At 42.8% G+C, this 26,809-nt stretch overlaps 1 protein-coding gene across 4 annotated transcripts in view; it reads left to right on the plus strand.

Moving 5' to 3' along the window:
• The window catches only part of abr (ABR activator of RhoGEF and GTPase), a 128,439-nt gene that overhangs the window by 72,498 nt on the left and 29,132 nt on the right, over positions 1-26,809 (plus strand). For all 4 annotated transcript variants that reach the window (XM_086225702.1, XM_086225699.1, XM_086225700.1 and 1 more), the window contains 10 exons: positions 5,067-5,119; positions 5,815-5,955; positions 6,718-6,839; positions 8,379-8,547; positions 11,099-11,218; positions 11,425-11,500; positions 11,735-11,839; positions 15,411-15,485; positions 21,536-21,633; positions 21,716-21,847. In XM_086225702.1, the coding sequence (XP_086081828.1) occupies positions 5,067-5,119; positions 5,815-5,955; positions 6,718-6,839; positions 8,379-8,547; positions 11,099-11,218; positions 11,425-11,500; positions 11,735-11,839; positions 15,411-15,485; positions 21,536-21,633; positions 21,716-21,847 (1,091 nt within the window). The remainder of the gene's footprint in view (positions 1-5,066; positions 5,120-5,814; positions 5,956-6,717; positions 6,840-8,378; positions 8,548-11,098; positions 11,219-11,424; positions 11,501-11,734; positions 11,840-15,410; positions 15,486-21,535; positions 21,634-21,715; positions 21,848-26,809) is intronic.

Here is a 26,809-nt window from a genome sequence, read left to right on the forward strand (position 1 = left end):
ATGGAGGTGCTTCTGGTCCTCAGACTGTGTTGTAACTGCACGTACGGTAATGACTGCATGATGTCACTATCCTGACGTTCCATGGAGGCAACTTGGAGTGTGTGTTGTTTTTTTCCTTTGCTACAGTTCTTTGAGCCAGGATGTGAATGTCTCTGATTCTCTTGTAGATTGGTGGTTGTCCCATGTCGGCTCTGAAGTTAGGACAGTTATTAACGAGCTCTTAGTTATCACTTCTTCTTGGTTGACATGTTTGATGTGATCTTTTTATTAAAGCTCATGATTTACTTACAGTGATTGTCTGTGTTGATATCAGACCTTAGAGAAAAGAGTCTTTACATCTGTAGTCTGGAAAGGATGAGAGTAGTTTTACCCTGGGCTGAGTGTCTGAGATTTATTGAGTGGCTCTGGCAGACTGCAACTGTTCCTGTCTGTTAAAGTACTAGATACACAGGTGTGTGTGTGTGTGTGTGTGTGTGTGTGTGTGTGTGTGTGTGTGTGTGTGTGTGTGTGTGTGTGTAAAGTGTTAGTAGTCAGCAGCATGTACCTGTGAAGCATCTGCTAATTTATGCTTTGTAAATGAGGTAGGGAGCAGGACTCTATCTCACGTTGTATTGTCTCTGCAGCTCATGCTGGTAAACTGAGCGGTCAGTTCGTTGGACATTTGGAGACAGTCAGCATCAGCAAAGGCCTGTCTTCAGAAAGGCAAATTAAAACAATTCTGCACTGTGAACTGATTTTAGTTATTTTTTTCTCTTTCAAAGTAAGTTTCAAAACTGTTTTCAAAGACAGTTGGATTGCTTGTGGACATTTGTGCCAACAGATTAGTTTGCATAAGCAAAAATGCACGTTGTGACTCGTTTGCTTGTGTTGTGTTTTATCAGATTTTAAATTGCCACTGTGTGTGCACATGGGCCTCCACGGTAGACCACCAGCTGAGATTACGTTCTATTAAACAGGACAGACTTTGATTTGTTTACTGTACCGCTGGTTACCATGGTAGTTCAGCAGTATGAGAACTTTAATACCCCGTCAACAGTCTCTCATGTTTGTGTCAGCACCCAGGACAGTTGATTTCATTTCTGCTTCTTTTTCCTCCATCTTCTTCTTATCAGGCATCTTCTGTGTCGCTTTGTAAAGGATTTAACTGGATTTCAGCCAGATGAACTTTTTAGTGATGTAATTCCATTTGTTTTGGGCTTGTTTACGTGGAGTAAAGTTCACTGTCATCGCCTGATAAATGGATGCAAATCGTACCACGAGTTAGTAAATCAATCAAGTGTCAGACATCCTGTTTGATATGGAAATGGGAACAATCGCTACTCGGCTACTTAGTTGTTTGAGCTGCTGCACTTGTGACCTCATTTCGCTGCAGTCGTACGTGTACAATTATGCCTTTGGCAAATCAATCCCCTGAATCGTGTTCCTCATGGCTTGTGTTTGTTCTATTATTCAAGCCTCTCGTGCCCTCTACCTGTGGGTCATTCTGCCAGACTCATTTTCCCTCTTGTGTCTGCTTTATCGCGTCCTCCTCATCGTCCGTCACATGAACGTCCATCATCACGGAATGTCTGGACAAGTAGTAAGAGCTGAAAGCTGATGGTCCTTGTGTCCTTGCTCTACACCTGTGTGTTTATTCAAAGACTTTGTGTGTCTCGTTAGCAAAGATGAACCATTTGTCTGTCAGCCAAGTTGTCACGGCAACCTTGAGAACATCACCAGTCAGAAGCACCTTAATGTGACGTGGCATTGACTTCCAATAACCTCTCTCTCTCCTTCTCTCTCTCTCTCTCTCTCTCTCTCTCTCTCTCCCCCCCCCCATCCTGCTCATCCAGACCTGACTGGACTTTTGCGTTTTCTTCTAGATTTCTTTTCTTCTAACAGATAAATGGGACGTGTTAAACCACTGTAAAATTATCTCACATTTATCCTGAATTAGCACTGCAGTAGATTTCCATAGCAACTGGACTATAATCCTCATTCAGTTTTAGATTCTATTTAGGATACGACATTATCATGGAGTATAATCAGATTATTGAAATCCAGTCATACATAATTATGACATTGTGCGCAAAAGAAATTGTCACACATTCAAAATAGACATCCAGGGATGATAAGAAGACTGAAAAATATTTGTTACACAATTAGAAGTAATTGGCTGAGTTAGCTAGCAGCTCATTTTTCATCTGTTGTCCCTGGCCAGGTAAGGAGTACCAGTACAAAATCAAGGCACTTCATAAGTTTCACATGAAAATTAAATTTACGGCCACAACTAATGATTACATTAATCATCCATCAATCGGCCAATAAAAAGTCAAGAAAATGACAAAGAAACTGCTGAGAATTTTCCATTTTTGTAGCTCTCGCTGAATGAAATAGAATAAGTACAATCGGCGACTGATAGCAACATGTGCTGCTGCCCCAAGCCAAAGCTTCAAGTTGTGTGAAGAGGTGACGAGATTTGCGATCACCGAACAATGCGAGACGGTTGAAAACCGTTGAGGATGAACTCAGCTGCCTTATTCAGGATTCTTCTGGTGTTAAACTGCTTTCCGTTACTATGATGTGACATTTTTGCATGCACAAACCTTGAAGCGCAGTACTCCGGAAACATGACGAATACGTGTATACTCACTTGGTTATGTCTGTTAGTGTCCTTACTATGGATGCATGATACACTCCAGAAATGTAGCTGAGTAGGACCAAAGTATGAAAAAAAAAATGAACACAATTAACATTTTTACTTGTGTTAACAGCTGAAAAGTACTTAAATATACTACCTCTGGTACTTTAGTTGTGCCAGATGTAACCTAAAGTTAACTAAAGAGTGCTAAGGTACTTGCACTTGAGGTAAATACAAAGTTCCTGTGTTCACTGGCAGTGCAGCTCGTGTTCTAAATCAGTCCTCCAGGAGGTAGCAGTGGACTCACTGAGCCGGCACCTTTGATGAAGGCTGCATTCTTAATGACCAGAGGCTGGAGGAACTTCAAAGATCATCAGCAAGGCCCTTTAAAAGATTCTCTTTCCTCTAATACAGTACCTGACTGTGGATATGAATGTGTGTGTGTATATGTGTAATATATATCTATATCTATATAAAATATTCCAAGCATGTAAGGGTGTGTAAAGTTCAGCCCATATGACAAGCCGCATCAGAAGATCTGAACATGTTCCCCGTAGGTTTCTAGTCGAATGAAAAGGAGAAGAAAGGAGGATGAGGGCTGAGAAGGGAGAGAAGAACACAAAGAGAGAGACAGACGGCATGCAGGTTGAAGAGAGGAATGTTGTGATGAGGGTAACATTAGGAGGGGAAGTACAGCTATGTTTCTACCTCTCGGGGGGAGCAGAGTCCTGTGTGTGCGTGTGTGTGTGTGTTGGGCACAACCTGCCCTGCATACTGAGGACGAGGCATCATCCCTCCTCCCTGTCTCACTTGGCTTCCTTTAGGAGTGGAAATAAGCTGCTTTAAATCTACAACTGTCAGTCTGAACCATGGAGATTAGCTGGATCTCTGGGTGGAGTCTGCTCGCTGCAATCCACATTGTTATACCCTTGTGGTTTCTTTTCTTTTCTTTTAAATCTCACATTCCGAGCAACATAATTATCTTTTTTTTTTTTTTAATTTTTCACAACCCGTGCTGGCCTTGGAGACAGCCTAAGACATTTTAGCTGTTGTATCATGTGACCACTGCAACCCACCTCTTCATCCTCACTACACGTTTGCTCCCCGGGGGTTCTCACATCAGTCGTCTTTCCTGTCACAATCCTCCCCCCTCCCCATTTCTCTCGCTCTCTCTCATATCTGTGGGAGTTTTTCGCCCAGAACTGTCATGGGTGTCAAACCTGCTGCTGTTCACACTTACCTCGGCAGAGAAGCCGTCTACAGAAAGTCAGCCAAGTGTGTTGGTACGGCCTTAAACTGTAAATTAGAGACAGGAACGGCAGTGTGGGCACGTCGGTCTTATCATTCCAATTTTATATATATACATGCAGGCTTTTGTGCTGTTTATGGTTGGAATAGTCTGGCCTGGTTATTTGCAGCGTTTTGTGAATATGCAGTGGAACAAAATGAAGCCGCAACTGTGGAGCTGGACTGCATGTTAAGCAGCCTGGCTTTGGTCTTCTGTGTGTTTGTGTGCATGCGTTATGATGTGGGAACAAACTTGAAACCAACATAGTTTGGATATTTCTTCGTTTGTAGACATTTTGGCAGGCCTCGCAACTTAAACGGGCAATTTGAGGGTCTCGTTTTGGGCTTTAAAGTTAAGGTTAGAATTATGTTTTCGCAAGTACAAGGACAGGTCGCCACAGTTAGGTGAGGGGCAGTCATATGAATGTATAAGAGTAGTGGATCTGTCAGGGGCGATGCAGAACTCACTGGTTATGCCAGAGCTGACTATAGGCACCTACGTCTCACTGGAGGACGTTTCACCGGTTATTACGGTGAATTTTAGAATCATATCATCACTCAGACAGTAAGCACCACGCTTACAGCACCCAAAAGTGTATTTTGCTTTTCAAGTACTGAGGCCACAAAGATGACATCACTTCTTTGTGATCCAGAATGCAAAAAGAGCCTGCCACTTTTATTTAGCTTGGATATATCAGCTCCCCAAAAACCCATGGTATTCCACTGCTTTTTTTTTTTTTTTTTTACATCCAGCTGTATGCTCCGTATTCCACTTTGATTTGAGCTACAAACATACAAACTGACGCCTCTGGCACATTACGTTGAACTAACTTGTTCACATTTGTTCACAATGGAAGTGTTGGGTTTTTTTTTTTACAGCTCAAATCAAACTATTTGTCGATTACAGACCATACAAGTTGATAAAGAAAGCATGGATTATACTGGATGATGCCCTTGAGAGTTTGTGGAAGGACGTTTTTGGAATGTTTTGCTTCTCTTAGCGATCAGTCACCATAAACTAAAAATAAATGCCTTATAACTTTTTTTTATGATTACTTGAAAAGCAAACCACACTTTTTTGGGGGGGGGGGGGGATGCAGCTTTTATTCTGTGTGAGCTGAGTGTTCGCGTTCACTGAATCTCTCTTCTCCCCCTACAGCTCTCCTTTATAAACCCATTGACCGAGTGACCAGGAGCACCCTTGTCCTTCATGTAAGCAGACACCGTCACTTTAAAGACTGCTTTACCCACATGGCAAAAAGCAAAACTTACACAGTTGCAGAACACTTTCAGTTTTTTGGAGAGTAGAATATAGACTTGTACAGATTACGTTTATCACACAACAGCATCCTCCTGGGGTCAGTTGTGCTCCTCTGGAAAACTAGCAATCAGGTAGAAAGCCTCGATGCGTCTACAGCGTGAGTGTGTTGCATAAATATGTTTGCATAACGCTATGGAAATACCATACCCACGACATCCAGGACACAGTGTGTGTTTTTATCAAGGTCATGTTCTTGTCCTTCATGCAAACTCAGAAAAGAAAGGAGGAGAACCGGCAGCCTGCTGCTAAAGCCTCAGGCTGTCCCGTTCACGGCCCAGCTATACTGATGAAAGCAGCTTCAACAACTAGGCAATTCGATTTTCAGAGTTTACTTTAGGATTTGATTAGAAAGCTGTGCATAAAGAGATCAAATTAAATCAGAACTCCTGCTTATTCATGTGTGGATTTTTATTAAAACAAAAAAAAAGCTGCGCTTGAGGCCAAAATGACAATCGTCAAAAGTAAATATCTAGCTGCTTTTCCTAACTCACAACTGTCAAGAGTTATTTCTTTGTTTTAAAACTACAACAAGGATCTGAGTGTCTGTATCTGTATTTTACCCTTCTTTTTTGTGCCTTTGATTTAGGATCTACTGAAACACACTCCTAAGGACCACCCAGACTTCCCCCTCCTGCAGGACGCCCTGCGGATATCTCAGAACTTCCTCTCCTCCATCAACGAGGAGATCGACCCTCGCAGGACCGCAGTCACCACACCCAAAGGAGAGGTGTGTTGAGTCTTTGAACCATACCTTGGCTAACCCTCATTGAGGTTCACAGCACAGACAATCACCTCCTTCCATCCATCCATTTTCTATACCGCTTTTCTATTAAGGGTCATGGGGGGGGGGGGGGGGGGTGGGGGCTAGAGCCTATCCCAGCTGACAGTGGGTGAGAGGACGGATCGCCAGTCCGTCACAGGGCCATCAGGAGAAATTAGAGGCTCAGTATCTTGCTCAAGGACACTTCAACATGGTCATGGAGATGTGTGAGGATTGAACCAGCAACCCTTCCGTTGCCAGACAGTCACTTTACCTCTGAGCCGCCCCCAGTTACTGGAGTTTAAATCCCTAAAGAAGATGATTTCATTACGAAGACCAGAGCCTGGTGATGTATGTAGGAAAACAGCCAATATTACGAGAGCTGTTAGTTTATATTTTTATTTTATCTCTGGCTGTCATTTCATCACTTCTCCCAAAACAGGATAAATTATCGTGGATTTGAACTGCATTTGAAGACCCTGCTTTCTTTATAGAATATATTTGATACGACAGTGAAAGTCAGAATTCTCTACAAGCACAGTTGCGTGCAAGTTATTCTTGCACTGCCTCCATGTACATGTACAATACAAACAATGTGAAGGTCCAAATGAATTATGCACAAAAGCAATACTTCTCAAATGTTGCTTGAGGTCGTCTTGTTTTCTCCACGTCCTCAAACAACACAAAGTTGGGTGAGGTTCGCTTGATTGATATTGGTTTTCCTCTCAGGCTCGTCAGCTGGTGAAGGATGGCTTCCTGGTGGAGGTGTCAGAAAGCTCCCGGAAGCTCCGGCACGTCTTCCTCTTCACCGATCTGCTGCTCTGTGCCAAAATGAAGAAGACAGCAGTGGGGTGAGTCTACCTCACCCTTCTCTCTCTCTGTTTCTCTCCTCCTCCAGAAACAGTGGTTATTTGTTAACCACCAAGGGATCTAAACATGCACCTTTACACGTCCTGTCTGTTAGGACGATCCTCCTCACTGTGTTCCTGCCTCAGTGCTTTTTACTTTGTCATCAGCATCATCAGCCAGCTGAAAGTGAAAGCAGTACTTGACTAAAAACAATAGTACCTACTAGAAACGTTCTCTGTCCTCTTTGTCTTTACACACTAGAACCTGGTTCTGCCAACCCACAGCAGAGCGTTGAATCAGGATCAATCAAAAAAGACTCTGATCTCATAAGAGTTACAACACACTGCACCTATTAAGAGTTAAAATTCAGCTGGACATTTGAAGGAAATTGTTCATGAGCTTAAGGGGAAGTATGTTGGACTTTCTGTTTTATAAAAGACAATCTACGGTAGTGAGGTCCATTTACTAATAAGGCTTCTCAGGAGAAACGCCTCTTTGAGACCCTCCATGAAAACTGATTTTCCAGCGGAACTCTACGAACTGTGGAGGAGAGAATCAGGTCCATAACACACATCGTGACTGCGAGCTGAGCAGTAAACCCCCTCATCCAGCTGTTCTGCACACCTCAGGAACAGGACACAACTCTAAGCAAGTCACAACAGTTGACAAACACACACACAAAAAACTTGAAGGCATTTAACCTCTGGAGTTCTGGAGCAGCCACACTTAGTAATAAGTGTTTGGACAAATGTGTCGTTCTGAGAGAATGTTGTTGGTGTCTGTCTGACTGTTTGTGTGTGATGCTTGATTGAGGAGTGTGACAAACATCCTCCTACCAGCTGCTGCTCTGCTGATTGGCTCTGATTTAGTTTACATTAATCATTTGTCATTTGCAGCCACATCTCTCTTGGAGAAAGACAAAAGGTTACCATGACTACCAGATCTGTAACTCGGACCATTATGGTCAAGATTGTTATCCTAGTATGTGGCCGCCAGGCAACACACAATCTGAAAAATTCAATCACAGAGGACCTTTAATCTCACTGAATCCTGCGATTGTCTCTCTTCTATTGACTTTGACTTTGCCGCCATGTTTCATTTCCTGGAAAGAGATTTTGCCCATATCTCTTAATATATAGCAGACCTTTCTGTTTTCCACAACAGACTGTAGACAGGATTTAGTTATATTCTACCCCCCCCCCCCCACACACACACACACACCACAGTGAACACTAACATTGTTTTTTGTCAGTGTCACGAGGATGTTTGATTTTTACAATGCTGTCTTCACACCACACTGCAGTGCCTGATGAAATATTCCGTTACAAGCAAAGATTTGCAGAAATTACACTAAAAATACATGAATCATGGCAGTTCATTTTTGCAATTGGATTCAACTGGATTGAGTAGTGACAGGTTTGTTTATTTTCATTTTGGTAGCTTTGTGTCATCAACTGATGTGGTGGCTTGATTAAAAAAAAAGGAAGGATTTATTGCATGAATCTGTGACTAAACATGTTTTGTCATCTGTCTGTCTGCAGTCGTCACCAGCAGTACGAGTGCAAGTGGTACATCCCTCTTGCAGACTTGATGTTCCAGACCCTGGATGACTCAGATTCTTGCCCGAGCATCCAGGTCCTGCCCGAGCACGAGATTGAGGAGATGAAGATCAAGATTTCAGTCTTGAAGAGTGAAATCCAGAAAGAGAAGGTAAACCTGTTACCTAGTCGATGGGAATAGGGCTCCATTAGCCTTAAACTAAACATACGTGTCTGGGTCTTTTGCATTCAGTAGTCACAAGGAAGTGAAGCTGTGACAAAAACATGTCTCAGGGAGCTCAAGGCACAGATCAGTGAGGACTTGAAAGGCAAAGAACCTTTTTGGCTGAAATATTCTTTGGAGCAAATGAGCAGTTGTTCCTCAAATGAACATAAAGTTCGTGAGGAAAATCATTTTCTCTCATACAGGTGAAAACAGCAGAATATTTGTGATCGATTTAGTAGCGGCGGCACGGTGGTGCAGTGGTCAGCACTGTCGCCTCACAGCAAGAAGGTTCTGGGTTTGAGCCCCAGCTCAATCTTTCTGTGTGGAGTCTCCATGTTCTCCCTGTTCCTGTGTGGGTTCTCTCTGGTACTCCAGCTTCCTCCCACAGTCCAAAGACATCAAGAGGGGACGAGGCTGATTGATACTCTAAATTGACCGTAGGTGTGACTGTGAGAGTGAATGGTTGTCTGTCTATGTGTTGGCCCTGGGATGGACTGGTGACGTGTTCAGGGTGAACCCCACCTCTCACCTGAAAGCTGCTGGGATAGGCTCCGCCCCCCACTACCCTTAACAGGATAAGAGGTAGAAGATGGATGGATGGATGGATGGATGATTTAGTAGCTTTAAATATTACTAGGGCTGTAAATACTGTATATTAGAAATTAAACTAAATGCATGATTTGGAATGAATTCATCTTAATTAATCATATTACTCAATTTTGGCAATGAAAAGCATTTGAAATATTTCACTTAATATAGAGTTTCATAAATGTAAGAATAAATGAATACATAAACTTTAGAGGTTACGATCTTCTTCTTCTTCTTCTTCTCCTACTTCTCTTCTTCTTCTTCTTCTTCTTCTTCTTCTTCTTTTGCTTCTTCTTCTTCTACTTCTTTGCAATATTCTAGACACAGCCAAGATGTGTTGCTTCCCTCCACTGGTTACGTGGAGCTATAGGTTTATAAGCTAAATGTACAAATGGATTCAAGGGGCAAGGGTGCCATTAATTACATTAATTTTCATTGTAAATGATGAAACAACATGGATAGGTTATTTTGACAGTCCTAATTACATAACATGGCATGAGTGCATGAGAGCACGACTAGTGTTTGTTCTTATATCAACTCTTTATTTGGTACCTTTTAAGATTTTGGTGTAATTAGCAGGCTGAAGCCTCTCCCCTCTGTGCAAACACACACACACACCCTCTGTTCCTTCTCTTTTATCACAGCTGGGGTTTTCAAACCACAGTGTACTGTGTTTTGGCTGGTTTCCTGAGTGAGGTCTTTAATTATATCCTATTGAGAGCTCACCTGAAATGTCTATTTTGGTTCACTATGAAAAGGAGCAGGGGGGAGGACTTTACCTCAGTCAGTATTCAAACACAGTTTTCACTGGCTTTTCATTCGAGGTCAAATATCTTTCAGTCAGTTTAGACACCAGCAAGTCACGTCTCATGCTTAACAGGTCCAGAGGATTACCACAAATATTGCAGGTGCAAGTTTAAAAAAAAAAAAAAACTTTAAAAAATCTCCTGCTCCTTTTGGAGATGGCAATTCGATACAACTCACACTTCATTGTCATGTTATGAATTTTTATATGCTCACTGTGACTGTGTAGTAGGTCAGCGGGCGTACAATAAGAGTCAGGAGATTTCAAATTTTGAATGGACTGTACACACACGTAAACACAAGATTGAAGTTCTGTTTCCAGAACACTCTCCCCTGATAGTTGTACCTTGCTGGAAGGACTGTAATCGTCTCCTGTTGAACTCAGTAAATATTAGTCACACCTTTGTTTGTTAGGTCAGGACAAGCATCAACATATCATGTGTAGAACAACTGCCCCTTGAGAGATGTATCATACAAATATAAAACCCTCAAACTGAGGAAACAACAGCAGAAATGTACAGTAATCCACCCTGTTGAGAGAAACTGAGTTCCTGTTACAGCCTCCCACTGGGGGCACGTCCAGAGGCCACGGCTGGTATATGGAGTCACAGGAGAGATCCTTCTGATAGTACCCAGACTGTGACTCACAGCTTCCTGGTCAGGCTGGGAGGATGTGTGTATTTGTTTTACTTCAGTGTCTGCCAGGAGCTGAGATCCTTGAATTACATATTAATTTCAGGGGCTTAGCTACAGACTTTCCTGGAAAATAGGAAAAGGGCCACTCGAAGCTGATAAGAACTTGTCAGTAATGATGAATGATCTTGTTTGTAATTTGAGGAGGAAAATATCTTGGGCTTACAGTAAATGAGTGTACATGAGACCAAAAAAGATCAGTTTTATCTAAAAAAAAAAACCTTGAAAAGTTGCATATCAGTGTTATTTTTCTACTCAATACATGTTTCTCTATATCATCTTCGCATACTTGCAGCTCTAAATAAATGTGTTTTCACCCTGTGTGTGTGTGTGTGTGTGTGTGTGTGTGTGTGTGTGTGTGTGTGTGTGTGTGTGTGTGTGTGTGTGTGTGTGTGTGTGTGTGTGTGTTTAGAAAGCACCAAAGGGTCAGAGCCGTGTGGATCGTCTGAGGAAGAAAATGAATGAGCAGGAGTCGTGGCTGCTCCTGCACTCTCCCACTATCCCTTTCCGCATCCACAACAAACATGGAAAGGTAACGGTTGCCGTTTACATGCAGCTGCATGGAACAGCTGTCACCACGAGAGGGAGACACACACCTTTAAAAAAAAAAATCAATCTTTTTCTTTTTAAATGGACTGCACTGCAGCATGTAAGGGGATGTTTCGATTTTGAATTTGCAGTTTCTTCCTGTGAAAATGCCCCTTGATGAATTAAAGTTTGTTTTCTGTGTATCTCCAGAGCTACCTCTTCCTGCTCTCCTCTGATTACGAGAGGTCAGAGTGGAGGGAAAGCATCCAGAAGCTCCAGAGAAAAGGTATCTCTGGCTTGAATAGAAGACACTTCTGTTACATGTTTTAGTTGTATTATTTTTTTTAGTCTCTGACCCCCTTCCCACTCTCAAGGGCCTTTTGTACTCGCAAGGCCATCATTGTCTTTACAGATTTTATTTTTTTTGCCTTGCTTGGTAAAATAAAGGTTAGAGAAATCAAATAAATTGCTTTATAAAGTGAAAGCAAGACTGTAGCTGTGGTTTTTGTGTGTTTTTCAGACCTTCAGGCATGTGTATTAAGCTCTGTAGAACTCCAAGTCCTGACCAGCTCCTGTTTCAAGCTCCGAACCGTCCACAACATTCCTGTCACCAGTAATAAAGATGGTAGGAAATACAATACATTTTTTTATTCTCCTATCTTTGAAAGCTTTGTCTTGCCTTGTCCTTTTTTTCCCCTCAGTCAACACACTCTCCCGCTGCATCCTCCGCTCTGCTTTAAATTCACGCAAGTGCCCATTACATTCTCAGCACCAAAAAGCCACATAATGAGAGAGGGGGGCCGAGCAGGAGAGAATCTAGGTTACAATATGTTTCTCATCTAGCTTCTAGCAGTCACAATGCCACGCAGTGTGTCGACGGTGGCCTGCGCTCAGCTCTCCTGTTTGTTTTTGCTTCAAATCTTCACATTGTGCTGCTTACAGAGGCTGGTAGTGACATTAAAGCCATCTGGCTGACCTACTCTCATCTCCCTGAAATGGCACGAGGTTCTCTCCTGCGTGCACGCACGCACACACACACACACACACACACACACGCACGCACACCCACCCACACGCACTGTTTCACATACTGTTTTCATCTTTCTGGATCAGACAGAAATCCATATTCACCTCTTATACAGTGGGCCGGCGATGAAACTGGGCCCCTGTTTTGACAACTGATACCTCTGAAGTGGCGATCATAGAGAATCTTGGTTTTTAGTCACTATTTGACTTTCTGGAGGGTCAGGAAGGGGTCCTCACTGTCATTGCTTTTACCGTAGCACTCAACTCCCTTGATGTCAGCTGTCAGTCAAACAGATGTGCTTTTTTTTTTTTTTTTTTTTAATATCTCAAACGTACACACACCAATTCCAGGTCAATGCAAGCGTAAAAGCCTTCATAGTCAACAGTTAATAGTTAACACATAAAGTTTTATGCTGCACTCTGTGGTTCCATTACGTTTTATTAAAACAGTGTAAACAAAACAAAACAAAAAATGCTGTTTGAGGGTTTCTGGGCATTCAAGGCTCATGAAGGCCGATCTTAGTCAACTGTGGGTCACACACACACACACACACCTCTTACATCACTTCACATCAAAGAAGCAGTGGACACATTCATCGTTACAGGTATCATTACAAAAAATATGTTGACCTTTTAACGGAACCCCTAGTGGAATAGCGGCAGATCCACGTCTGATGTCTTCATTTTAAAATGTTCCAAAGCAGATGTTGAATGATTCGCATGTGTGTGACATTAAAATAAAACCTGATTATACGCCTGTTTGTGCACACAGCCCATGTTAATACTTCATTCTGTGGCGAAGATGGAGGTGTGTGAGGAGATATTTGGAAGCGGAACATCAAATTTGAACCAACAATCCTCAAACAAAGAGTTGGTTCTTTACTTTACAGTCCTAATTGGATGATACTCAAATATATATTTCATGGATATCAAATCAAAAACATGTCTCTTTCTCATTTCTTATTCTCTGTTCAGAGCATTTTGAGTTTTCACATGACTCAACATGACAAGATTTCTTTTCATCCATATTTATTCTGAATAAATCCTGATCTCAATGTCCTTGATTTTTTTTTTTTTTTGCAGACTGAATTTATTTATTTCCTTTTTTAACTTCCCACTGTCTCATCTCCTTAATGTCCACCATATTTCTCTCATAGGTTTGCTACTGAATTAATATTTTACAAATGCAGACCTTGCAGTAATGTGGCGTCTGCGCACACCCTCATTCCCTTTTCTTAATTAAACTGCTCTCCAAACAGGAAAAGCTCCACCAATTATCATCCAACTTTGTCCTGATCATCGATTGTGTGCGGTTTTTCGTGTAATCCTCCGGCTGAATGCTGAGATGTGCTTTTTTTTTTAATCATTAGCCTCCACTCCAGAAACATTTCTTGGATGCATGCTAGGTTTTCCCATCAGACTGCTTCAGCCTGCTACACTGAGCCCTGGTTAACCACTCCCTACTGGTTCATGGAGAATGCATTTCTACTGGTGCACAAGTGCAGAATGTTACATTCTGTTGAAATAAATTGACAAAATGTTCAGTTGTATTGCTGCTTGCTCTGACAGTTTCAGAATCATCATCAAAATATATTTTGAAGCATTTAAGCGAAATACAGCAACCTGAATCTGGCCAGGCGGACTCAGTCAGGCTTGTATGAACTCATTTGGAGAGGTGTGTGTGTGTGTGTGTGTGTGTGTGTGTGGGGGGGGGGTTAACTGTTCAGGAAGGTTCAATTGACTCTCTGCTGATTTACACTTACCTTTTGTCCAGTTGAACAAGTGAGCCATTCTGCTTGATTTTGTTCGTAAATTTTTCTAGCGAGCCGATATGTGTTGAAACAGTGCCCCGGCCCCCACAGCTTGTCTCTCGACCTATGACCCACTACTTCTTATAAAGTAAACAGAAACACACACACACACACACACACACACACACCTCCATGATGAGAGGTGCACAGTAGGAGTTCAGATAGAGACCAGCTGGAAATGGAATGTTTTTGTCCTGGACGATATCGCCTCGCTGCTTTCTACTTTAATTGAGTCATGATTACTTATCTCATATTAGTTAAGGGTTTTCTTTTCTTTCCTTTAGTTTATTATCTATCAAGTTTGCTCATAATATGAAAGAAGCAGATATCCATCGGTCAAAGCTGAAGCTTTGAAGCCTCTCCTTGTGTATCACACACACTCATAGTTAACCCCTGTGCTAGCTGCCTCCTACAAGAGCTCCAAACACTGCAGCCCTCCATCAGAGTTTATTTACCAGGAAACACCGGAGATTCACAGACCTCCACCAAAGCAAGTGTGTCTCTCCGTGAGGTCTCTGTTGGGCAACCCAAAAACATGCACCCAGTTGCACGCAAGCTCAGTTTTTACAGCAAAAAACAATGCTGGTTGATGTGATACAGATCTGAAGAGTAAGAGCAACATAGATACCTGATATTCGTGCTGAAACTGACAATAGCTGGGTGTCGACTTGTCTTCAAGTTTTGGCTGATGTCATTACCAGTTTAATGTGTCTCTTCTCAAAAGCATTCCAAGGGGATGATGATGAAAATTCAGTTTGTCATCAGTTTAAATATCTTCACCTACTTAAAATAATTGCCTGTCATTTTTTTTGTGTCTTAAACACCTCTTGATTATGTTTTGTCTCCAGTTTTTTGTGTTTTCTGTAAAACCTGAAAAAATGACCCAGGCGATAATTATGAGAAGGTGACGATATGTGAAATGAGGGTCCTCAAAGAGACAATTGGGCTACGCAGTATTAACCTTAAATGATGTGTAATGGGATCTGTTTATGTGGCTCTTTTCCACGTTAACAGCATTCAGTATTGTCTCATCCGCCCATTCACATCGTTACACACATGCAGACAGGTATAAACAGATGGTGGAAGGTACCAATCGGGAGCTTCAGTATCTTGCTTGATCACGCTCACACCTCCTCCAACACTCAAATATCTGAGCCCCCAAATCAGAGTGTGAATCCGGCGTCAGCCTGTGAAATTACATTTCTTCAGCACAGTGTTGAAGGTGTGTGTTCAAGAGGAATGGATACAGGAGGACTGTGTGTTTAACTGTGTAGAAGAATCTTCCACTGACTTGTAACTGATTCAGACAGAGTACCTTTATTATACTGGGGCTAACTGAGTTGGGATCTTATGTTCCAGATGAGGAGACTCCTGGCCTGTACGGCTTTCTGCATGTGATCGTCCACTCTGCCAAAGGATTCCAGGAGTCCGCCAGTAAGTCATTCTCTTCCTTACCATACAGTACTTGTGCACGTGCCCTGGCTCTGTGCACCCTTCCAAAACAGTCTGCTAGGAGGTGTACTCCAAGAACACACGACCCAATCAATCACTGCATTCTGCACATGCCGTTTCTATCGTGCAACAGCCGCAAGATGGCCAGATGGATGAAGGAGTTGACAGAGAAGAGACAGAGAGAGAGAGACTGAGGGAGAGAGAGAGAGAGAGAGAGAGAGAGACTGAGGGAGAGAGAGACAGGGGGAGAGAGAGAGATGGTCCAATTCAAACACAGCAGGCCGATTTGGACACTGAACAATATCATTGAAGATGTTTTTGCCACAAACTGATACTGCCTTCCCTACTTCACTTCCTGTTGTCTTTCTGCTATCACAGTTCTGTGTGTGTGCACATGTGCGAGTGTGTGTGTGTGCGTGTGCTTGTGTGTGTGTCTGCTTATGTGTGTTCAATGTCTAGTGAGGGGGGAATTTTTTGCAGGACCCTGCAGAGGCTTTCTCAGATGTGCCAGCAACAGCTGGCTTTCCAGTACACATTGTGCCCTGTTGTACCACCACAACTTCAAATATCCACTATGTGGAGAATAGATAGAGAGGGAGACATGATGTCCTCAGTTACCATGACAGCCTCAAGTATACCAGAGCTGGCCTGCTTGAGTTTCCCAGGGACTGCTGGAGTAATGGATTGGAAACTATCTCCTCTGAAAGCCTGTTTGATCCTCGATGAAGTGGAGAGAGCTGAGGGGTGTAAACATGTTGTGTGTGTGTGTGTGTGCGCGTGTGTGTGTGTGTGCGCGTGCGTGCGCGTGTGTGTGGGAGACTGTGTGTGTGACTTTGTGTGTGTGTGTATGGGAGACTGTGTGTGTGTGTGTGTGTGTGTGATTGTGTGTGTTTAGGTACAGTTTGATGTCAATGTGTCTGGCACAGCATGCAGAACTGATGCGGGGCATGCAAGCCATGGTGGATGGTACTGTGGGTTAGAGGGTGTGTTGGACCCTGTTCAGACCTGCTGTAACATCCAGGGTGATCTGATCACAGGTGTGTGTGTGAATGCATCAGAGGATGCACTAAGACCTGATCACTCAGCTCCCATACAGAGGTTGCAACATTATTTTAGCAGGGTGAATGTGTCCTGAGAGAACACTCGTGCATGGCCCAGTTCACTGGTGCTGTGCTGAAGCATGTATACCCCCCTCTTGCTACAGGCCAGGCCAGACCAGGCTTGAGCACATTTAGCAATCTGATATTTTGTCACACAAATTGGATTTGATATTTTGTAGGAATGGGATGAGATAGAAAGGGGGTGATAATTCACTCTCATGTCAGGAGCGACTGTTCACACTGTAACACACCCACACTGCCCACATCCTTTCCCCCCTGCTGTACCATACTGAAGCCCACCTCTTGATGCTCTTGCACTCACACTAGTAAACTGAGCTAGACTTGAAGGGACAAACATGCCTGACCATAGTGTGGATCACATAATGGTAGTTGGCCTTAAGTCGTGTTTGGGGCAGTTATCTTTCTTGAAGTTGTGGCACAGGAACTACATTTCTGCCTCTCTGATTCAATGTGATGAATATAAAGACTTAGATGCAAAAAAAGGATGCATTATAATAAACCTTACATTAAGATTATTTTTAATATGAAGCCTTCAGTTCATTTCAGGACATCTGTACTTTTTCTTTATAGACACATGCCTAAAATTTTACTCGATTATAGAAAGTCACACACTGTACTGAGAGTCAACTGCAGCTCACCACTGCTGCCACACCACTTGTGTGAGGAATGTGCTGTCTGTGTGTGTGTGTGTGTGTGTGTGTGTGTGTGTGTGTGTGTGTGTGTGTGTGTGTGCGCTAGACTGTTACAAAAGTGTTTGTGTATCTGTGCATCAGTTAAACATTTAGTTTAAAGTGGTGTTTACATTCATTACATGCAGAAATGTAACATCAGTGCAGTAATTCACAAGTTCGAGATCACGGCGTTGCGTATCAGCGTGTGTGATTTTTTTTTTTTTCCTAAATGGAGAAATGTCTGTAGTTTCTTAATGTAGCCCAGCAGAGGAAGGACCAAGGCATAGTTTTGCTATTCCCAAAAAAGTCTTTACAGTCCCAAGTCAAGTTCAGAGCCAAGTCAAACGTCCAAAAAGTTGTAATATGTTCTCTATAAATCTAATGTCATAACCCAACAGAGCAATAAGTTGTAGTCGTAGATTGAATTTGCTGTTGTTTTTGCATTCCCACATGTTTCCCATATAGCAGTTCTTTTTTATTGAAGCGAGCACAGCGATTGTATACTAGGGTAGTCATCGTCAGCAATGTGTTCCCCGTTCCTCTCTTACTGCGGCGGGGATGATCATCTGTCTGCACTTGACTCAGACACACAACCTCCTCCTCTGCCTGCGCCCACTGCTTGATCCAAAGTTGAACCCTAATCAGGGAAGAATTTTTTTCTTGCATCATTTTTGTTAACTTCTTGGGTCTTGGAAAGAGATTCAAGTTTTTTTTTTTTTCGAGTCATGAAGTGGAATCATGGGTTATTACTGACAATTTTTTTGGTCACACATCACTTCTATGATCCAGTCTGAAGTCATTCACGTGACTGTGAACTATACAGGTGTTTAGAAGACATGCCAGAGATCATAGTTGTGGGAGACAGTGTTCACAATTCGGCTTGTATTTAATTCCCTCTTATACCACCAATGACTGGAATTACACCATTTCTTCCAGGAACAGGTTAATGGTGGGATCCGTTTCATGTACTGTAGATGTTGTGCTTCGTTGTTGTTGTGGGTATGTCAGTGTCGGAGGATCGATGTGGTTGCACGGTTGACATCTCCTTCGCTGTCTGCACTGTCAAACAGCCATTTAATGCTCTTAAGCATCATTTTCTTTGTGGTTTCTGCATGGTGATATTATATTACCAACATATTCCTGATTGGAAAGAGTGGTCCTGATTTAGTGGTTGGGATAGTAAAGTTGACAAGCAATCACCAGTCTGATAGAAAAATCACATACGCTTGAATAAAATGCGATATGAGATGTGTTATTTGTGTTGCACGGATCGCTCCCCGGTGGGAATGGGCTTTTAAATCAGCCCAGGGTAAAGTAGTCAAACTAGGTCACAGAGGAAAGAGCTGGGAGTCCCAAAAACTTAGTTAAAAAGAAAAGAAATCAGAGGAAAACATGGGCTTGTAGAGAGATGCGAAACTTTTATCTTTTGGTGTGCAAACGCCATCCAAGTGGCCATCTGCAACAGCTGCTGTAACTCGATGCTCTTTAAATTTGTGAGCAGATCCAAATAAGACGTAAAAGAGGTATGTATGACTCAGAAACATCGTTTTCGTCACTTGCCACTGCTCCCATAAAACTGTGTCTGTAAGTGTTCACATGTTCTCATGTCCCTTGATATTTCTGCGTGTAATCAAATCCAGCCATGACTCGAAGCATTCCCACTCATTGTTCGCCAGCTTTTATTAGTTTTCTCCTTCTGGATTCTATGAAAACAATTCAATTACGACAGCGTCCTCCTTATTTTTGTCCCGTAGAAGAACATCATCTCCTGGAGCCCTGTGGCTAAGTAGTGAGGCTAAAAGCGGCCATGGTGATGTAGCTGTAGTTGAACTGCTTGTCACTTGCCTCCTAATTTAGTCAAACCCGAGTTTGACCCAGCATTCAACACAGCTTCGGGTGAAGATTAGCCTCCTGGATTAGAACTCCCATGCCACAAATGAGAGGGAAAAGGATGGTATCCATTAACTGCTGCATCACGAGGTTAGAGACCCCATGCTTACCAATTTGCCCCCCCCAATCAGTCCTATGGTGACCTGCCAGGAAAATGAAAACTCACAGAAATCTAGGCCTCTTTTCGTTTGCCTGCCCTACTTCTCAAAATCCTTCTGGATTCACTGTGAGGACACAGGGAAAAAAAAAAAAACCCTCTCTGAATATGCTCTCTGTGGCCTTGTTTGAGTTTTGGGTCTGGGCACATAAACCTTTTTCAGATGGAGAGGAAATCAACTTAAAGAGAAATGTAGGGCTGCCCATATACTCGACAAAGCGCGTCAAAGAGACGAGACGAGGCGAGGAGTGACACAAACAAACATCCTCACCATTTCTTCCCTGAATCCAAAACATCTTGTTTTTGTAGCTGTTAAAAGTGTCCGGGTGAATTGGCTCTTTTTGATATGACGAACATGTCATCCCATTCCTGACTGGACCCGACTCTGACAGGTAGTCTGTGTGTTTTAGGGATTTCACCTCAGAACTAATGGCTTCAATGCTTGTGTTTGTGTGTGTGTGTGCGCGTGCGTGCGTGTTTGTGTGTGTGTGTGTAACGGAAGCGTATCATAACTGCTCAATGACAATTCCACTTCATAAATATCCCCCAGATGGTCACACTGAATTCCCCTCAGCTGAACTCCCCTCATACCGCCACCGCTAATCTCCTCCTCCCTGGGAGTAATTATGCCAGAGCCTATCAGGATGCTGAGAAAACAAACAAAGAAGGAATGAGACCAGATGGGATGAGATTCCATTATACCGTACTGTCCTGTCAGTGCACGTGCACGTGTATATTTGCTTGTGTCAGTCATAGCTGATTATTGTCTCTGTTGTTTGAATTTAAGAGAACTCTACTACTTTTAATGCTGCAGAAGAGACATTTTCTCTCGGTCTGCAAGTGTGTGTTCAAAAGAGATTCCCCCAGCCGCCTGTGTCTGTCTTTCCTTCCCTCGTCCAATCTCCTGGTGAAAGGTCGAGTCGTACATCCATCCATCCATCATGCTGTCAGGTGGAGGATAACCCGAGGGAGCAGGTTGAGGCTGCAGGACTCGCTATAGAGACACTATGCAGACAGGCAGTAGCGCACCCTGCAGGAACTGCAAGAAACACATTAACCTACTTAATTGGTCTGTGTAAGAGCTGATCCCAGGGGATGGGAGTGGTGACATCACAGTATATAAAGAGTGGGGGGGGGGGGTGGTGTTACGGTTGGTTCACCAGGAGATTGATGTCCGTCACCGGGCGAAACACAACATGATGGAATGTTCCCTTTTTTATCTTTCTGTCAAGATTTTTCAATCTAACATTTGAAAATGGCTTCAGGTGTGAAGGACACTTGGATAAGGAAGTGAATTGTATTTACTTGACATCGACAGAACCTTGGTGGGATAACACTTAACAAGTTTGCTCTGAAGACAACTATTCGAATAACTTTTTTTCTCAACCTGGGCCCAATTTTTTTGTGTCAAAATGAGCGACAGGGAACAGAGTGACTGTGTTCTAACATTGGCCCAATATTGAGCGAGCAAGTCCATCCTATGAAAGAGCTGTTTTTTTACCATGGACAGCTCAAAATGTCTGTGTCGAACATGCCACGGAAGACTGTCTAACTTACTGAATGGACAGTTTCCCATCATCCCTCTGGTCCCGGCTGTCTTTTCCAGTTTATTTTAGATGCATGGAAGAATGTCTCTGCCATTTAGAGGACTTCAGTCCAGTGATACCATGTCACAGCATTGTGACCTCTCCTGTACACACGTCACACCACTACAACACCGATACAGGAATTGAAACTCAAATGTAGGATCTATTGAATGATGTCTGAAACTGAAAACAACAACCTGAGGCTGTCAGTGGTAAAAGTACACATTTTTCATGTAAGGCATAGTGTCCTATAACATTATATTGCAGCCAATCTGCAGTCGCTGTCACAATGTTTTCTGTCAGTTTTGGAAAAATTTCCAGCATTTTTGTCGTTGTAGATAATTGTGACCCCTGAACATAAAAGAAAAGATTGGATAATATCAGTATTTCTCTTTACTGACTGGACTGTTACTGCAAAACAAATAAATGAATTGTGATTATCATGTTGTTTCGCTGCAGCATTCAATTCTGTGTTTTTCTAAATCTGTGAATCACCATATGATAATATCCTAACGTGTCTTGTCACCTTTCACCAGTGAAAAGGCAGCAGTGAGGCCCCTGTGGATGTGTATTCAGGTTTCTGTTATCCCTCTGTGTTTCCTCCCAGATCTTTACTGCACCCTGGAAGTGGACTCATATGGATACTTTGTCAGTAAAGCCAAGACCCGGGTCTTCAGAGACACCACAGAGCCACAGTGGAACGAAGTGAGTCACTGAGACGTCTCCCCCTACATTTAAGCACGCTGTCATCCTACGTTTTGTTGATGTGTCCTTTGTCGTCCAACAGGAGTTTGAGATAGAGCTCGAGGGCTCTCAGTACCTGCGGATCCTGTGCTATGAGAAGTGCTATGATAAGAGCATGCTGAACAAGGACGACAACGAGATTGTGGACAAGATCATGGGCAAAGGGCAGATCCAGGTAAGCTGCTCGAACCACACGGAGAGGCAACAAATGAAAGCAAAGCCTGAATACGCACAAGTGCAGATATGTAACAGATGCTTCCCTACGGAACAGAGTAGTCATGATCCAGCAGATCTCAACCCACTTGGGCACCCATGATCTCTGGAAGAGCAGTGTTTATCCCTTCAGTAGGGCTCCAGAGACTCTCTGCTAAGATGCACCGAAACTTTTTATTTTTTTTATTTTTAAATTTGTCACAGTCTATATCTGTGACTCACTTAAATTGGCTGTCTAGCCTCGACGCACAAGTAGTAGTGGTGGCTGGTAATGACGCTGCTGGGATTAATGGTCTGGAAGGCAGTTTCCAGAGGACGGATTTTCCCTGTCTTGCTGTGAGAACCATCCTCATAAAACTCCTTCTGGGGTCTTGTTAACTAGACGCTGCCCACACGGTGGAACCTGTGGTTTCTTCAGGCCGCTCCCCTCTCTGCTTCGTTGTTTAGCTTTTTGCAGCGCAGAATTATATTTCAGTCTTCCAGAGCTTCTTCGGGAAATGTGTTTGGTCAAGAGAAGCTTGACTCCTGTCATTTTCTTCTGTGCTATTCTGCCAAATTGCTGCTGTTTGCAGTTTCCTCCTCTGCTGTTTGATGAAGCTTCACCTTATGAATTTAGGTCAACTCTGAAGGTTTTTCACTGGCTCACACATCATCCATTCATCCTCAGATTTCATCAAGTGAAGCATGCAGCATGCAAGATGTGTCTGAACCCTGCTCATAATATTTTTGACTCACTCACACTTAACAGAATATAAATCAGTTAACACATTTCAAGATGCTGTTGCGGCAGATCAGAATACTTTTGTAGTGGAAGGTAAAAGCAGTGACAAGTGCTACAAATCTCCTGTCAAAGAAAGTGGGGCAAACCTAAATAACTCCCGTAACATTGGATTCTAAAGCAAAAGAGGCAACTCAGAAATAACTTATAAACCTTCTGTTGTTCCTGCTGTCTCTATATCCACCCCCCCCCCAAAAAAAAACAGAATTGATTTGTTGTAGCGTTTCCTGTTTGTTACTGCTGCTCTCCGTGATGCAGCGCTGTTGAAACTTTTATGGAAATTACAAGTCATCCACTGTCAGTCTTGGGCTGATTCTCATGGTCCTGAATGATATGAGAGGATGTAAAACTATTGTAACAGAAAAAAAAAAGTCGCAATACTGTTTTTTTCAAGCAGAGCTGCACACATGAATAATCTAGTGTTTCATTCTCTGTTAAAAGCCTCAGCGGTTCAACCTTTTTATCTTATATGATAGTAAAGCCCCTCCCCCGCTGGTGTGGCTGCCAGTCACATAGACAAATGCTGCTGGGAACCTCCACTTCCAGCCAACAACAGCCTAAAAAACAAATACATCACATGTTGGCTGGCCGGCTCTGGAAGGGAAAACAGAATGTAGAATAGACATGGAGAAGGAGAGCATGTTCTGTCCCAGACTCTGGCAGGGCGGTGTTTCACAGGATTGTGGATGTGGGGATGACAAACAAGTCAAGTGAAAGATGCTGATTTGCATCAGGTGAGAATGAAGCACCGATAGTCCAACAGCAATATACATTCCACCTATTAATCACATCTCCGCTGCAGACGAATGGTGATGTCACTCTTTTACCATCCTCTGAATATGAGAATGGACGATCCATAAACCAGGAAATTATAGCTTTTCCAGGATAAATATATAGAATCCCGGCAGCTGTGAAGTTTCCAGTGATAATATACCCTCTATAGTTCATCACATATCTGAACTGAACTGAGGGATGTAAGTCAGTCCACACAGCCAGAAGGGACTTAGTCCTGCGCTGTTTGCTTTTCTGGTGCAGTTAAGTTTAGAAGGAGCCTTCAGTGTTTTGCTTTCTTCTCCAGAGACCCTCAGATTTATTTAACAAGCTTGTAGAATAGTGACTGACCCTAGATGGGCATATCTGGTTCGAAGTTCTCTCCTTTTTGGTTTTGCACACTGCTGTTACTTCACTTGATGAGAAAGTCAATCGTCTCTGTCATCAAATGCTTTTATAATTCAATCAAAGGAAGGATGTCCACCACACTGGGGATGCAACAGTTTAGCAAGTCCAGGGTTCTTTTTTTTTAATGCGTTCTCTTTTTTTAGTTTCAGTTCTGTTCATTTTGATTTGTACATTACGACAAACCCAGCATGAGCTGAAATGAATAAACAGTATAACCAGTCGACTAACCAGTCATTACTGCGCAATACCGACAGAGCAAAAGATGCCATCGAACCACACAGGTCATAGTATTGATCAAGGTGACCAGCTGACGGTCCGAGAGTTCTTCTTCAGACCATATTGTTCTCTTTATGAGCCGCTTTGTAGGTGTGCACCTTAGTAAACGCTGTTGCAGAGATGATCCATGTTGCTCTGTTGTTAATCCAAGTCCTGGCCAGAGACACAGCAGATGGATACACCCCTACATTCAAACTGCTGGAAGCGTGTGTATTTCCTTTATTCCATCATGCATGCTAGGTTTGTTTTATCCCACCTGTTTATTTGGAGGGCGTAAGAGAATACACACTTCATCTGACACCATTAGACTCTCTTTCATATGGTGACCCCCTTCTCTCCGTGTAAGCGTAGCGTCCTCAGCAGGATGATGTTTCCTCAAATGCTCTTCCAAACTGCTGGTGTTGGAATCTTTTGCTGGCATTGTACATTTGCAAAGACAGCAAATAGCTTTGTTCTGTATTTTGGCTGACTGATTACATCCAACTTGGTTCCAAAATAGTACCACAAGTGCATCCATGACCATATTCACTGAAAATAACAAAGAGTACCCACCAATTGCTGATGCTAATGCATTTATATATACATATGTGTGTGTTTGTGTGTGTGTATGTATATATGTATATGTGTGTGTATATATATATATATATATATGTGTGTGTGTGTTTGTGTGTGTATGTATATATGTATGTGTATATATATATGTGTGTGTGTGTGTATTTATGTATGTACTGTATGTGTATTTATGTATGTACTGTATGTGTATATAGATAGATATAAATATCTGTCTATATTTAGATAGATAGATATTTATATACAGTATTGCAACAAACATACACATATGTGTATATATGTCTAGATAGATAGCGAGATAGATATAAATGTATATATATGTATACATACACACAGATACATGCATACACACACACATATATATTTACATACATATGTATAGGTATACACACACACACACACACACATAAGCCCTTGAGCTTCGTGTACCATGAACACTTCATAACACCCAGTGCCTGCGTTGCTTTCATCTGATAATCCAACCCTCACACGCTACCCCCCCCCCCCCCCCCCCGGCTCACCTCTCAAGGATTTTCTTATTTCTTATCTTTGTGGTGTTTAATCTGTTTCTGTTGGCACTGTTGAGGAGAGAGAAAGAAGAAATATTGATGAAGTGTTTCTCTGGGGACAGGGGCGGCATGCCTCAGAGGTAGAGTGGCTGTCTAGCAACCTATGGGTCGCTGGTTCAATTCTCTCTTCCCCCATGTCGAAGTATCCTTGTGCAAGATACTGAGCCCCTAATGGCTCCTGATGGCCCTGTGATGGATTGGTGACACGTCCAGGGTGAACCCCGCTCCCAATGTCAGCTGAGATAGGCTCCAGCCCCCCAGCGACCCTAAACATATAAGCGGTACAGAAAATGGATGGATGGATGTTTCTCAAGGCTCTATACCACATTGTTTGCTCTTGTGGGTCTAAAGAGGCCGTATGTAGCTCATTTTAGTCTTTTCCGATGATCCTGTGATGGCTCCCTAGCAAAGAAACACCACCTCAAACTCTCACCGCTTCACCTCCTTCATCTCCCTTCATTCTTGAGACGTCATCGCTGTTTGTTCTTACGGTTTTGTGTTAAGGGGGGACCATATGTCAACCCCCGTCTCTGCAGCGTTAACGGGCCCCAATAAGCTGTAACGTGATAGTTCCAAACAGCTTCCTGGAGATAATGGGAGCCAGTTCATCTACTTATTAGGAAGGGAAACAGAATGTGGCAATGAATTTGTTTGTTCCTGGCAGCTCAGAGATGTACACGTGCATTAGCCAGCGTTACTGTCAAACTACGGCTGCAAAGGGGTTGTAAAGTTTGAGGCAAGCATGTATGTGCACTCTCATCCCCACATGAGAGCCGTATTCTCTCCTCCTCACAAAGTATGAGAGGACTTTTACATGCTGCATGGAGGTTTTATTGGCAAAGGTGCCGTTGTTAGTTTGTGAAGCATGAGCCAGGAGAGACCCACACATACACAATATGAACATTAGGCTAGCGATTGCATTTAAACCTACATATGATTTGAATAATGGTACAAGTATCTTTAAGCAGAGGAGAAACTGTCAAAAGTGGCACAAAATGAAAGAAATGACAGATGTTTTTTGCATCGTAAAAATGCAAGATGCTGTAGCAGCATAAAGGAAACACAAAGAGAAGAAATGAGTGTTTTCCTTTCTTCCATTGTCTTTGAGGTTTTTTTCCTCCCTCCATTAAAAATGTCGATGAGGGCTGCTGGGTGGGTGTGTGTCATGTTTTGACCTGGAGCTCAGTGGTTTTAATGTGATTTTAAGTGCATGTGCGTGTGTATGTGTTCATGCTCCAGCGCTGTGTATTAATATAAATGAGGGTCTAATAGATGGTGTCATCTATTTTGTTTCTACTGGCTGTGTTTAAGGCTGTAATATGTCATGTTTCCACCCCACACCCCCTGAATGGCCACGCGCACACACACACACTCACACATGCACAGCTGTCAACAACACTAACAGATGGGGCTGTGTGTGTGTTCACCCCTCCTATGGAGACACACACACACACATATATATGAGTGAGAGGCTAATGCAATGTAAATGATATCCATAACTTTAGCCTGCTTCATTACCTGGCGTTTATTATCATGTGTGTCTCCTTTGTCT

The sequence above is a fragment of the Aulostomus chinensis genome, chromosome 15 (genome assembly GCF_037954235.1).
Source record: "Aulostomus chinensis isolate RoL2024-O1b breed Wild chromosome 15, RoL_Achi_v1.0, whole genome shotgun sequence".
NCBI classification, from domain to species: Eukaryota; Metazoa; Chordata; class Actinopteri; order Syngnathiformes; family Aulostomidae; genus Aulostomus; species Aulostomus chinensis.